Genomic DNA, 13,724 nt, shown 5'->3' with positions numbered 1-13,724 from the left:
TGTCCCCAAGAATAGGGCAGATCCCCCTCCCAGGAAGCCAGTACCTGAGGGGGCCAGAGAGAGCGGGGAGCACTCTGCAGGGGGGACGTCTGGGAGCCTCGCAGGTAGCCCAAAGACCAGGTTGATTGGGAAAGAGGGGTCGGTGAGGTCCCTGGCAGGGATGGGCCACAGCAGACACCGCTCCACCTCCCCCAGGATGGGCTCCAGCCTACGATTCCTCCCTATCTCCAATCAGGTCTTGGACATTGTGGACACTTACCCAGGTCCCCAGGGCTGCGGCTGTCTGAGGCAGGCTTCAAATTGGACCCAAGATCCAACTCTTTCATGGGGCTCCAGGCCTGGGTCTCCTGGTTGGAGGGTAGGAAGGGCTGGCAGCCTTGGGGCAGCAGAGAGGGCCTGCGAGCCCCTGGACCCCGGAGTTTGGGACCCTGGCTGAGGTCCGGGCCACCGTTCAGCAAGGGCTAAGAATGCAAGAGGAAGAGGAGAAGGCTGAGCTCCTGGCGGTGGGCCCCCTCCCATCTGCCCCAAGCCACAGCTCTTCCTGGCACATCACAGCTCCTCCCTGGGGACTGCCCCCATAGCGCCCAAGGACACTGACCTACTCTCCACTACCCATGAGAAACATCGGCACAAATAACCCCAAATCGTGGATAAAGTCCAAACCACAGAAAACCATGGGAAAATCATGTATCATGGATAATATTCTAAACCCACTATTTTTTTTTTTTTTTGGTTTTGTTTTTGGCCATAAAGTTTAAAACTGTGTGTGTGGTTATAATTATCAACCTTTCCCCTTATGTCTTACCATTTGTCAAGCTAAAAAGTCTTTCCTAATAGAAAAAAAATTCTAGAATTTTTGTGATTCTGTTTTTGTTTAAATCTTTAATTCACACAAAAATTATTTTGGTGTAAGAAATAGAAAACAGCCTTTTCTTTGATTTTCTGAATAGTACAAATGTCATCACCATTTACTGACGACAGTTCATTCATCGAGTCCCTGCAGTTTATCAGTTCTCCGCCTCTATCCTGACAAAGCTGTCATGAGCATTTGGTTTTATTTCTGGACTTTTGTTTTGTGGATTTAATCTGTCCAACGCTAGTACAAAACACTTCAAAAGGCAAGAAGTCAACTGGGAAATATATTTGCAGCATGCATGACAAAGATCATTTTCAACAAAATGCTTTTATGAGAAAAGTATTATATAAGCCTGTGAAAAAATGCTCAGTCTCAGGAGCATTGCTCTAAATTGAAATAAGTTATGAGTTTTCCATCTATGGATTAGCAAATATTTAAATGTTTGATGACACCCTTGTTGCCAAGGAGGAGGCAGGAGTTTCTCATGGACTGTTGATGGGACACTGCGCTGAAGCACTCCTGTGGGAGAACGATTTAGCAATGTGCCATCTGTCAACATTGAAAATGCACAAGCTCCTTTGACCCAGCGATTCCACTTTTAGGAGTTTAATTCTGTGGCAACACACAAGGATGAAAATATCCATGTGCATGTACTGTATATATATATTGTGGGACTTTGAGAAAGTAAAAATCTGGAAACTTTCTAAAAGGCCATTTATAGGGGATGGTGTATAATCATGGTTGTGGTTTAGTCGCTAAGTTACGTTGGACTCTTTTGCGACCCCGTGGACTGTAGCCCACCAGTCTCCTCTGTCCATGAGATTTCCCAGGCAAGAATACTTGAGTGGGTTGCCATTTCCTCCTCCAGGAAATCTGTCTGAACCAGGGATTGAACCTGAGCCTCCTGCATTGCATGCAGATTCTTTACCACTGAGTCACCTAGGAAGCCAAAATACATTATGGTACATCTGTGCAGTGGAACATCATACAACACTGAGATAAAAGTGATGTGGGTTTTTTCCATACCAATACAGGAAGATGTCCAAAATAAAATTTATTTAAAAAAATTTCAACTGTTTCACATTTTGATTGTGGAGAGAGTTACATGACTACACGTATTTGTCAAAACTCATAGAGATGTTCACCAAAAAGAGTAATTTTCACTGCATATAAAAAGTTAATTAAAAAGACATTTAAAAAGTAAATTGGAGAGCAGTTTGTATATGTGATTATTCAAAGCATATACGTGTGTTGCAATGTGTGTTTTTGAGTGCATGTAGTATTTCTGGAAGGAAACACCCCAAACCAAGTGGACACAAGGCAGAAGAGAGGGGTACTTTTACTTTATATTCAACCAAACTGTTTGAGGGTTTTTTTAAATTGAGAACACTAAGTATGTATTACTTTTGTAATTAAAGAATATTAAATTAGTTAAAAATAAAATTTGTGTCTCTGGGAACATGTACACCTGCCTGGAAAGAGGAGGGTGGGGGGGAACAAAGACACTTATATGTAACAGAGAGAAAAACTGCCCCTTAGTTTTTAGACTAATGGTTAACTACAGAGTCTTTCTCATCTCCATCAAATATTTACTGGAAAGAGGACTGTGCCTCCCCAGTAGAGGGGGCTTCTTGGGGGCAGGGGTTAGAGATGTCCTTCCTGTTTCCTCTGGGCCTGAAGTCCTGGGGATGATACAAGGGTGTGGGAGATGGAAGAGACTGGTCCCTCTTAGGAAGGCCTCAGTGGGAACGGGTACCCAGACAAGGCTGCTGAGTCCCAGGACATCCTTAACCCCTTTATCCCCATCAGAAACTGGGATTTCCCCTCACTCCAGGATCACCACCACACTGAAAAACAGACTGCTGCAGTTTCCATAGCAACAAATTAGTCTAAGATTCAGCCCCCTTCACCCATCCGTAGGCTGCAGGGAGTGTGTACGTGTGTGTGTGTGTGCGTGTGCATATATATGCATTCACATAAGTATGCTGGGGATTATCACATTGAAAAAGAAATCAAGAAGGGGATAGGGAGCAAAGATGGGCCAGAAGTGAGCAAGAGAGAAGCCAAGCTGTCCAGAGCTCTCAGCAAGCAGAACTGTGTTTAAAGGATACCATTTCACACAACAATCCCACTACTGGGTTATATACTCTGAGAAAACCATAACTTAAAAAGCCACATGTACCCAAACCTTCACTGCAACACTATTTACACTAGCTAGGACATGGAAGCAACCTAGATGTCCATCAACAGATGAATGGATAAAGAACTGTGTTACATATGCACAATGGAGTATTACTCAGCCGTAAAAAGGAATACATTTGAGTCAGTTCTAATGTGGTGGATGAACCTAGAGCCTATTATACACAGTGAAGTAAGTGAGAAAGAGAAAAACAAATGTTACATGTTAACATGTACGTATATGGAATCTAGAAAGATGGTACTGATGAACTTATCTGCAGGGCAGCAATGGAAACGCAGACAGAGAACAGACTGTTGACAGGGGCAGGGAAGGAGAGGGAGGGACGAATGGGGAGAGCAGCCTGGAGACGCACTCACTGCGCGTGTAAAACAGCCGGCCAGTGGGAATTTGCCGTGTGACTCAGGGGGCTCAAACCAGTGCTCTGTGACCACCTAGAGGGTGAGCTGGCTGAGAAGTGGGTGAGGTTCACGAGGGAGGGGACATACGTTTACCGATGGCTGACTCATGGTGATGCGTGGGAGAAACAGACACAATATTGTAAAGCAATTACCCTTCAATTAAAAATAAATGCATTAAGAAAAAGAAACAAAAAAATTAATAAAGGACACCTACTGTGTGCCAGGCGCTGCACTAGCTACTTTATCTCTTATCAGCAGATGCTGCAGGAGTCTTCCACCTACAGTTGGCTCCCAATAAACATCTGCTGCTGATTCTTAGTCCAATCGTCTGGCAAGCTAGTCTCTCCTTTGCGGAGATGAAAAGCTGGGGCTCAGAGACGTTAAGCAACATGCTTAAGGAGCAGAGTCTGTCTGACTCCAAAGCCAGTGTCTTCTAGCCGCATCGAACGGTTCCTGGCTGAGCACTGGGAAGCACCTTTAGGGACAAGGTGGCAGTGTTCCCATTGCTGGGGAGTGCAGAGGGCTTAGGTATATGTGGAGATGGGAGGGATAGGGTTATTGGGGGGAATGGGAGGATGAAAGGCTACTTTTATGGAACCACAGACTCACAATGACAATGCTATGCAAAGCCCATTTTTAAGAAAATGGGCTAAGGCATATAGATCATAGCAAACATCCATTCGGGTTACCACGGTGTTTCTCAGACCTGGTGATTTTGTTGCCCTGCCCTGGGGACCTTTGGCAGTGTCTGCAGATATGTTTGGTTGCCCCGACCAGGGATGGTAGTATTACTGACAACCAGGGGATAGAAGCCAGGGAAGCTGCCCGACATTCTACAATACATAGGACAGCCCCACAACAGAGTTACCACTTCAGTAGTGTGGGGGCTGAGAAACCCTAGTCTGGCTGGACGCTGGATAACTGGTCCTCCTATGCCTCTAACTCTGAGATGATCTCCGCCGTGGATGAATGTACAACCCTTGAGGTTTGCAGAGGGTGCAGAAAGGGAGGAAGAGGGGAAAGCAAGGGCTTTGCAGGCAAAAGGTCCTGGGTTGCAACCCTCTGACTGGCTGAGTGACCCTAGGTAAATCACTTTACCTCTGTGACCCTCACTTTCCACGTCTGTACAGAGTGGGGGTGGCTAGCTCCTACATTGCCTCCTTTCCAAGGGGGTACTATAAAATCACACGAGAGTGCAAATGGAGTACTGTTTGACAACTGGGAAGTTCTATGAGAAGAGAATATGTGATGTTATTGACCAGTGGGTATCATTATTAGGAAGGTGTCAACTGTTTTTTTCTTTTTCCAGGTTTTTTTTTTCATTTATTTTTATTAGTTGGAGGCTAATTACTTTACAATATTGTAGTGGTTTTTGCCATACATTGATATGAATCAGCCATGGATTTACATGTGTTCCCCATCCTGATCTCCGCCCTCCACCACCTCCCTCCAGAAGGTGTCAATTGGAGGTCAGGTAGGCAAAGATTTGGAAACAGGAGGAAGTGACTTATGTCAGTGTAAATTGCAGTCAAGCTCCATCCTTCTGACTGAAGCAGGAGACACGGCTCCTCCCATCTACAGCGATCCCTAACTCCAAAATTCCCTGCTAGGGTACCTGCAAATCAATCTGCCACCACGGAGCATCCAGGCTGGTCTGGGTGGTGAGGTCCTGCAGCTTGGTCTTCCGCAGTGGGTATCTCCTGGTAGCCGTTGTGGGGTCACTGGCTGTGAGGGTCCTTGGGGTAGGCTTATGGTTGGTGATCTGGTTGGTGCTATATGCCCGCCGTCGCGGGGAGAGGTCTAGACCTGGGCAGGAGTGATGACAGAGAAGCAAGTCATCAGGGTGGAGAAAGAGAGAGGGGCTAATAGACCCCTTGCCTGCTTGGATGCTTCTTGAGTTTTCCACTGCTTACCCATTGGGTTGGGAAAAATCCCCTGGATAAGGGAAAGGCTACCCACTCCAGTATTCTGGCCTAGAGAATTCCATGGACTGTATAGTCAATGGGGTCGCAAAGAGTCAGACACGACTGAGTGACTTTCACCTTCACTTACCTGTTGAAATGTGTGCAGGTGTCTCACCTCACCTGGCATCCAAAGCCTTGCCTCACCTAGCGCTAATCTCTGCCCAGCTACTCTTTCTCCTCCTTTTTCAGGCATTCTGTGCTCCAAATATACCAGCTGTGTGTGTTCTCTAGGCACGACGCCTTGACGTCTTAGCTCAGGCAGTTCCTGCTGCCTGGAATCTCCTCTCCCCACTCCTAAGCACTGGTACCCTCATTACGTCTTTGCTAATATCCTCTACCAGATGTTCCTTTCCCTGGGATTCCTACAGTTTGTTGAAATTTCCTATGGTCCTTGTCACTCTGCTTTCTAACAGAATTAAGGACAATTGTGTCTCTCTTGAAGTCGGAGGGCTTCTGAGGGACAGGTACCACGTTTGAGCCATCTCTGCTTCCCATTCTGTGCTCAGGACCTAGCCTTAGTAGGTGATCAGTAAATACGCTATGAATGGCAACTAATGCCATAAAGAAGTTTTGGAGGAAGATGGATATAGACTCTTTATCTGTACTCTCCCTCTTTCAAGTTCCGTGAGGTTAGCTGAGTTGCTAAAATTCTCCAAGTCTCAGTTTCCTCGTCCGTAGAGTTGATGTAACAGTACCCACCTCCACAGCTGCTAACCACTAGCACATAGTAGGTACTCAGTAAAAATGTGGCAGTCATGGCTTCCCTGGAGCAGGGCATGAAGCACAAACCGCACCAACTAACCAGGGTTGGGGGCAGAGTCTCCGCTGGACGGCTGGGCATCTTTGGCCTGTCTCGGGTTGAGCGGTGCCCCCAGGCTCCTGACACAGTCCCCGCTGTCTGGGTTGGGCTCCTCATCCTGTGAGTGGGAGAAGACAGAGCTGCCGGACTCCTGAGAGGGCAGCATGCTGTATCGTCTTCTCTTGTCCTGGAGGGAGGGAGAGGAAAGAGGACTTAGAGTGAGGCTAGGCGTCAAGAAGGACATCCAAAGGGCGGCAAGGGGTGTGAGAGGAGACGGTGGAGGCTCCACCTCTGAAGAACCAGAATAATAAGCAATGGTTTTGCTTGCTTGGGGAATTTAGGCAGACTGCTGTTTAAGGGATGATGAATGGAAATGGTTTTTCATATCACTTATGCTGTTAATATTTATAATTGTATTCTTTGTTAAATTAAAAATGTAATTCTAAATGCTATTGCTGTCTCCAAATAGATAAACAAAAACAACGCATGAACCATCTGTTGCTCTCATTCCATTCCCCATGATATAAACATATAAAAAATATAAAGGTTTTGGTGGTCATCTTGTATTACAAAGTCTGGACCATATTACTTACATTTTGTCAGTAGCTTGAATTTCACACTTAAAACATTTTGGAAATCTTTCACATCATCTACTCTTTTAAACATTTGACTGTATGATATTGTACCACCCCTTATTATGAAGCATTTGCTTTGTGGCCATTTATTTTTTTGCCACCATAAAAAATACTACAATAAATTCTTGGCCACAAATCTATTACATTACTTTTGTTTCTATGTATTTGACTCTTAGGAGGTTTTGCTGGGTTGAATAGTTATCTATGTCCAATTTTATTAGTTATTTCTAGATTGCCTTTCAGAAGGATAAGTCGTGATCACACTCTTTACCCAACAACTCTTCTAGTAGGAGGAGAAAGCGTTGCTAGTCTCATGCGTAAGGACAAGAGAATGGATTTGATAACCCCTGCTGGTAGTACAGTCTGTGGATGACCCACTACCTCCCAGACCTCCATGCAGGGCCCAGTCTGTGTAAAGTCTCGATCAGCATTTGGTTTAGCGTGTTTTCTCTGCAGTTGAACACCCCACTCTCCAGAATACACTTAGCATTACTGACCGTGGTTCTTAAGAGATTCCTTATCTTTATAAAATCTGAAAATTCCAAATAAAATCCTAACTTTTCTTGAAAGATTAGAAACATGTTTAACACAAGGTCTACATTCTTCCATGGCAACCCTTTGTTAGACCTGAGTAAGGGCTGACAGTTTAGACAGGGTGTGTGTGATCCAGTTTGCTATATTCTTCACCACCACTCATTTCCTCTGTCAGGAATGTCTACTATCCTTCATGATATTTTCCCCTTCAATTTTTATATCAAGTTCATTTCATTCATTTTATACCTGCCCAGTCCCTCTGGGCATTGAGTTCATGACTCTGGTTTAAAAACAAAATAAGATGACAAATCCTTTAAAGGGGAGATGAGAGACTTACAAAAGAGTAAAGAGGGAAGCTAAGAGAAAATATCTGAGAAAATAGCTTCTCGGGCAATCTGATACATTTTAGCATTTAGGATTTCATCTCCCTTTGAGAAGTTCCTTACTTTTATCCCACTTCTGCCACCACATACAACAGAATTATCCATGTTAAGAAATAAAACACAAATAAGGACAAATGGCTGGATTAGAGTGTTTGGGGGAAGGAAACGTGAGTGCTGTTCTGAACTGAGTTGTTCATCAAATATACCCATAACCTACTTTGGGCCAATTATGTAAAATGCATATTCTTGGGCCTTATCTGCTAAGTTTTATTCAGTAGACCTGGGTTGGAGCAAGGGCTCTACCTTTTAAACATGTTCCCCAAGTTCTTCAGCTGCAGGGGACCTAGAGAACCACAGACTGAGATAGTAGCATTTATCCAAGCAGTGTCACCATTGACTGAATGCCTATGGCCTAACAGCTATACCCCACAGCAGTAAACCCAAATCCAATTGGCTCCTGGCTGCCACAAGTAAACAGTCTTTCCAGCCAAGGATGGCTTTGTGGGCAGGGTTCTGGACCCCCACCGCCTCCTGGAATTTCTAAAATACTTACAGTTCTAGGATTGGAGATGTATAAAGAGGCATCGCATACAATGCCATATCCCACCAGCCGTTCTCCAGGGAAGAGGGAGCTGGTGCTGACAGGTGAGATCAGGACCTCAGCGGTCTCAGGGAAGACCCATTCCACAGTCACATCACTCAGGACCGGGGCCATAGCCTTCTTCAGGGATTTGACCATCTGTTGGGCAAGGTGAGAACACAGGTTGGGGGGATGTGTAAGTGGGGATATGCACACGTGAGGAGCATGAAGACCATGTGAGTGTGAGCATGAGGAGAATATCAGAGAGGAAGTGACAAGAGACTGTGGGGTGGCCTGTTCTGCAGTGAACATGCGTCTGTGCTCTTAGACTCCTAGAATGTTAGAGTTGGAGCAGATCTTTGCTGTCACCTCTAAGCTTAGCATTTTATAAATGAAAAAAACCCACGACTCAAAGTAGGATTATGATGAGCCAGGGGCATACAGAAAGTTGTGTGAAAACATGGGCTAAATAGTGATTTTGAGCAAGTCAATTTGCCTTCCTGGGCCATAGACCTTCCTGGGTTCCTTTCTGTTAAAGGGAGTCGGTAATTCTCCACTCTCAGTGTAGCTGAGAGGACGACCTGGATACTGCATTTCAAGTATCTGCTACAAGACAGGTGCTCAACAAATGACAGCTAGTTTAGCACTTATTGGCTTAGCATCCCCTAGAGTGATTTCCTCAAATGTACTGCAAAGGTGGAGAGAAAATGATCTGGGGAGTATGGCAGCCGTAGAGATGCACTTTCAATTTTCCCTTTGAGACAGACTGTGCTCTTTTGCTGCAAGGAATGCAGTTAGGCGGCAGTCTCCACGTACAATGCCTCAGCTTTCAAACCAAGACCACACCTCTCCCTGGAAGCCCCCAGGCAACAAATGAGCAGTGCCTGGCCTTTCCACCCAACACAGATGACCTAATGGGCAACTCTTGCTCCAGAGATCCCTGGTGGGTTGCTAAGACCTTGCCAGACCTGCACTGACGTCCGAGGCTCTCCCTGCTCAATTCTTTTTCCCTCCTTCCCTTTCACAAGTGCTGCATCTGCACCCAGACTAAAGAGTTTTCCTCCCTGTTTCCTCTTCCCTTCCACAGATTTTAATCCCTCAAGAAACTTCTTGCTCTTCAGCCTTGTTGTTTCTTGTCCCTGGAGGATATCGACCAACACAGAGACTCTCTAAGGGCTGGATTACTTGTGCCAGTTATGCAGGAGATGGAGAGAAGACTAATTGCCTTGATTTCTTCTGAGCCCTTTAGATTCTCCTGAGCCATCATTTATCATCATCAGGAACATGTCCAGAAAGGACCCCAGACACAACTCTTATCCAAGAGGCAGTGATTCCTTTGGCAGCCCCAATCCTACCCACCCAGGATGGATGGAACATATGACCCAGTGGATGGAGACAAGGGTGATCTAGTTTCCTGTACTAACTCCAGAAATTGCCCACTCTATGCCTCCACCTGTGATTCTCCGTGGGGTGCAATGTGACCTAGTGGAGAGCTCAGATTTGGGGTGAAATCCCAGTTCTACCCCTGAGTTGCTGTGTGGCCAGTCTGAGCTTCTGAGGTTCCAGCACCAGAAGAGACTGAGGTCCTTCTGCCTACCTTGGGTTGCAGCCGCTCCCCCTCCTCCAGGAACTCAGCGCTGCCCTTGGACACAGTTGCCAACCCGTTCACCAGTCTGTGGCAGACGTTGGGTCCAATTCCAAAGCTATAGCACCTGGGAGAGGGGGAGAAAGAGACTGGGACTTCCCACCCTCTCTGCCATTTTGTCCCCTGATAGGAAAGGGACAGATCATGAGCTATCTCAGAGCTGGCCCTGGCTTCAGGCAGAGGGTGAGGGAGAAGGAAGAGGGGCATCCATGGACACTCATTCACACATGGACAACTCATCACCTCCCCCCAGTGGAGAGCCAAAGCAGGAAGGGCTTCCTCTGCTGAGGCTGCTCTTTGGGATCTGGATGCAAGGTCGTGAGCATCTTATCCTTCCTGAACTGTTGTGGGGCAAAGGCAAACTTTGAAGTCAGCCACACCACCTACAAAGGTCTGTCTAGTCCACGCTATGGTTTTTCCAGTAGTCACGTATGGATATGAGAGTTGGTCTGTAAAGAAAGCTGAGCACCGAAGAATTGATGGTTTTGAACTGTGGTGTTGGAGAAGACTTTTGAGAGTCCCTTGGACTGCAAGGAGATCCAACCAGTCCATCCTAAAGGAAATCAGTCCTGAATATTCATTGGAAGGACTGATGTTGAAGCTGAAACTCCAGTACTTTGGTCACCTGATGTGAAGAACTGACTCTTTAGAAAAGACCTTGATGCTAGGAAAGATTGAAGGTGGGAGGAGAAGGGGATGACAGAGGATGAGATGGTTGGATGGCATGACTGACTCAATGGACATGAGTCAGTGGACATTGAATAAACCCTGGGAGTTGGCTATGGACAGGGAGGCCTGGCGTACTACAGTCCATGGGGTCACAAAGAGTCAGACACGACTGAGCGACTGAACTGAACTGAACTGGACACCACCCTGGAAGCAAAGCTCTGGAGGAGTTGTGGGTCCTCACTTTTCCTTCTGGCATTTTCCACGTTACCCCAGGTCTGGCATCCCCAGCCCAGGGCAGCCCAGAAAAACCGAGCCCTAGGCCTTCAGCCTGTGCCCACCTGGTGGAGAAGGCGTGGTTTCGCACCAGCTCCAGCACCTTCCCCGTGTTGTTGACGGCACCGTCCGTGATCAGGAAGAGAAGCCTCGGGTAGCCTCGGAGCGCTGGCTGCCGGATGACCCACTTGAGTGGGGAGAGGATGTTGGTGCCACCCATGTCAGCTCGCATTTTCTGGATGTTATCACAGGCCATGGCCAAGTTCTCCTACAGAGAAAGGTCAAGGGCAGGGAGGTCGTCCCCAGGTTGTCATATGGCATGGAGATGCCCAGCACCAGGAGGATGAGTCCTTTGCTGCCCTGAATTTTAGTTCAGTCTCACTGGAGTTGACTCCTTTTACCGGTTCCATCTCTGCCTCATGTGCAGGAGGAACAGGTGGTCATTTTCTGGTGTAAGCTCCCTAATAACACCATCTACCAATGTCCCAGATGCTACCACTCATGATGTATTAACTCGCGGTTGCCCTTTCTTTGTTCCTCTTTAAAAATATAAACATCCCTGGAAAAGATGGCATGTCAGATCCTGATTGCTCAGCACAGAGGAGGTTTCCTTGTCTGGGGAGTGAGGCAGGAGGTGTGGTGGAAAGACCACTAGTCTAGAAATCTTAAGACTCGAGTCCTGGCTCGACTGTGGCACTAAATGCCTAGGATACTTTGAGGAAACCATTTCCCTCATCTGGGCTTCAGATTTCTGCCCTTGTGGACCAGTACTGTGAGACCCAGTTGGGCAAGGGTTCCTGGCATTGGATGGACGTCACTGAGCAAGGACAGATTCCTGCTGGATGTTACGTGCCCTCCTGATCCTGACTCACGAAGAAGCTCTTCCAACATGCACACTTGGAACGATGGAATACATCAAAAGTCCTCAAATGTATGTGTACCCTTTGAACCAGCAAGACTAGAAATTTATTCCAAGGGAATCATTAAGGATGGATGCAAAGCCTTTGCTGCAAAGATAACTAGATAGAAAAAAAATGGGAACAACTTAAATGCTCAACTGTAGGGGTTTAGTTAAATAAGTCACAGTCTATCTGCATAGTGGGATGCTAAGCAACTATTGAAATTATGTTGCAGATTAATACTTACTGGCATGGACATATGCTCAGGATATGTTGTTCTGTTAGAAAAATAGGTTACACAGACAGTAAGGGAGGTTTAATCCTATCTCTATTGAAAATGTGTGCAAGTGCTTAGAACAAGAAGGGATTTATACTAAGCTCTTAATAGTGTTTTTTTTTTCTCTTTTTTTCTGACTAATGATGGGAGATTTTCAAATTTTTCTTTTCGACTATCTAGATTTAAAAATCGTGGGACAATCAATATATGTTATTTCTGTACTGAAGAAACCCATAAAGAAGTTATTTTTAGTTGAAAAGGAGTTCCTATGTCCCTCTTTTCTCCTTTCCTACACCTTCTCCCCCTCTTTCTCTCTCCCTCCCTCCCTTCATTTCTTCCCTCCTTTTCCCTTCTTTCATCCATCCCTCCATCCTTCCGTTCCTTCTTCCCTGTGTTCAACCAGGGATGGGGCCTGGGCCACAGCACTGAAAATGCAGAATCCTAACCACCAGGTCAGGAGGGAATCCCCTAGGATGCTCCCATTCTGAACATCCTGCTGGGGCTGAGGTCTTTTTGTTCCAAACTGTACCCTGTGGTTTGGAAAGACTTTTAGACAGGTGGTCTTTCCACCACACCTCCTGCCTCATTCATCAGAAAAGGAAACCTCCTCTGTGCTGAGCAATCAGGATCTGATGTGCTACTTTTTCCAGGGATGTTTATATGTTTAAAGAGGAACAAAGAAAGGTCAGCGGTAAGTTAACACACCGTGAGTGCTGGCTGTGTGGAGCTGTGTGGAGCGCCATTCCCAGCCCCCCTGTCCACCTATTCTCTCCTCTGCCCCTTGCTCTTCACGCCTTCCCTCAACCTTGCCTGAGTCCATCGTTCTAACGAGAGGGAGGCTTCAGTGGGTGGGAGGCCTAAGGTACCCTCTCCCTCCGTCTTCCCTGTGCTCCCTCCCTGAGCACGCCCATCCTTCACCCCACGTGTTCCTTATCTTACGGAGAGGGGAGGTCAGCAGATGGCCTGCAAGGGGAGAGCCTCCTCTGTGGTTGTCTGCTCCTGGCATCACCAGCTAGGTTCTACACAGGATTAGGGTTAGGGTCCTATGAGGGCAGGCCTTGAGGTTACCTCCTCTTTCCTTTCCCTCCCTTGACTCTGCTCCTCACCACCCAACCCCTCTTGGTCCCAACCATGCCCCCTCCTTACCTCACTGTAGGTCTGACTGGAAGGGAAGAGGGTTTTAAACGTGGATCCAAACCCAATGATGTTGAAGAGGCAGGTTGGCATGAGGCTTTTAAGAGCCACCAGCATGGCATCCTAATAGGGAAGGAAGGAACTTTTAGGATTCCAGAAGGAGTTCTTCCCTTGGTCATCACACAGCACAGAGGCAGCCTCCAAGGAAACCTTTCGCCCTCTGCCTGCACCCGACATCGCTTCCTCCCCCAGAGCAAGAAATTCACTGATGCTGACCAGAGGCTGGGCCAAAGCCATCATCATAAAACTCCTCATCCGTGTAGCAAGTCTGATTTCTCAAAGTCATTCTATTAGTTTGCCAGTTCCGTTTCACCTCCTACTGACCCTGAGTGGTAAGGAGAGCCGGAAGTATGCATTCCCTTCTGCCAAAAGAAAATTGACATCTAAGAGAGACACATGGCCTGGTCTCGCTGGCGAT

General features: G+C 46.7%; 1 protein-coding gene across 1 annotated transcript in view; it reads right to left on the bottom strand.

Moving 5' to 3' along the window:
* Positions 1 to 13,724, bottom strand: part of VWA5B1 (von Willebrand factor A domain containing 5B1) — a 46,503-nt gene that overhangs the window by 14,284 nt on the left and 18,495 nt on the right. The window contains exons 8-14 of the mRNA XM_061149134.1: positions 13,259 to 13,369; positions 11,002 to 11,204; positions 9,947 to 10,061; positions 8,323 to 8,508; positions 6,221 to 6,404; positions 5,070 to 5,260; positions 260 to 461 (exon numbers count right to left, since the gene is read on the bottom strand). Of these exons, the coding sequence (XP_061005117.1) occupies positions 260 to 461; positions 5,070 to 5,260; positions 6,221 to 6,404; positions 8,323 to 8,508; positions 9,947 to 10,061; positions 11,002 to 11,204; positions 13,259 to 13,369 (1,192 nt within the window). The remainder of the gene's footprint in view (positions 1 to 259; positions 462 to 5,069; positions 5,261 to 6,220; positions 6,405 to 8,322; positions 8,509 to 9,946; positions 10,062 to 11,001; positions 11,205 to 13,258; positions 13,370 to 13,724) is intronic.

The sequence above is a fragment of the Dama dama genome, chromosome 8 (genome assembly GCF_033118175.1).
Source record: "Dama dama isolate Ldn47 chromosome 8, ASM3311817v1, whole genome shotgun sequence".
Classification (NCBI taxonomy): domain Eukaryota; kingdom Metazoa; phylum Chordata; class Mammalia; order Artiodactyla; family Cervidae; genus Dama; species Dama dama.
This window is presented reverse-complemented; position numbering and strand designations above follow the sequence as displayed.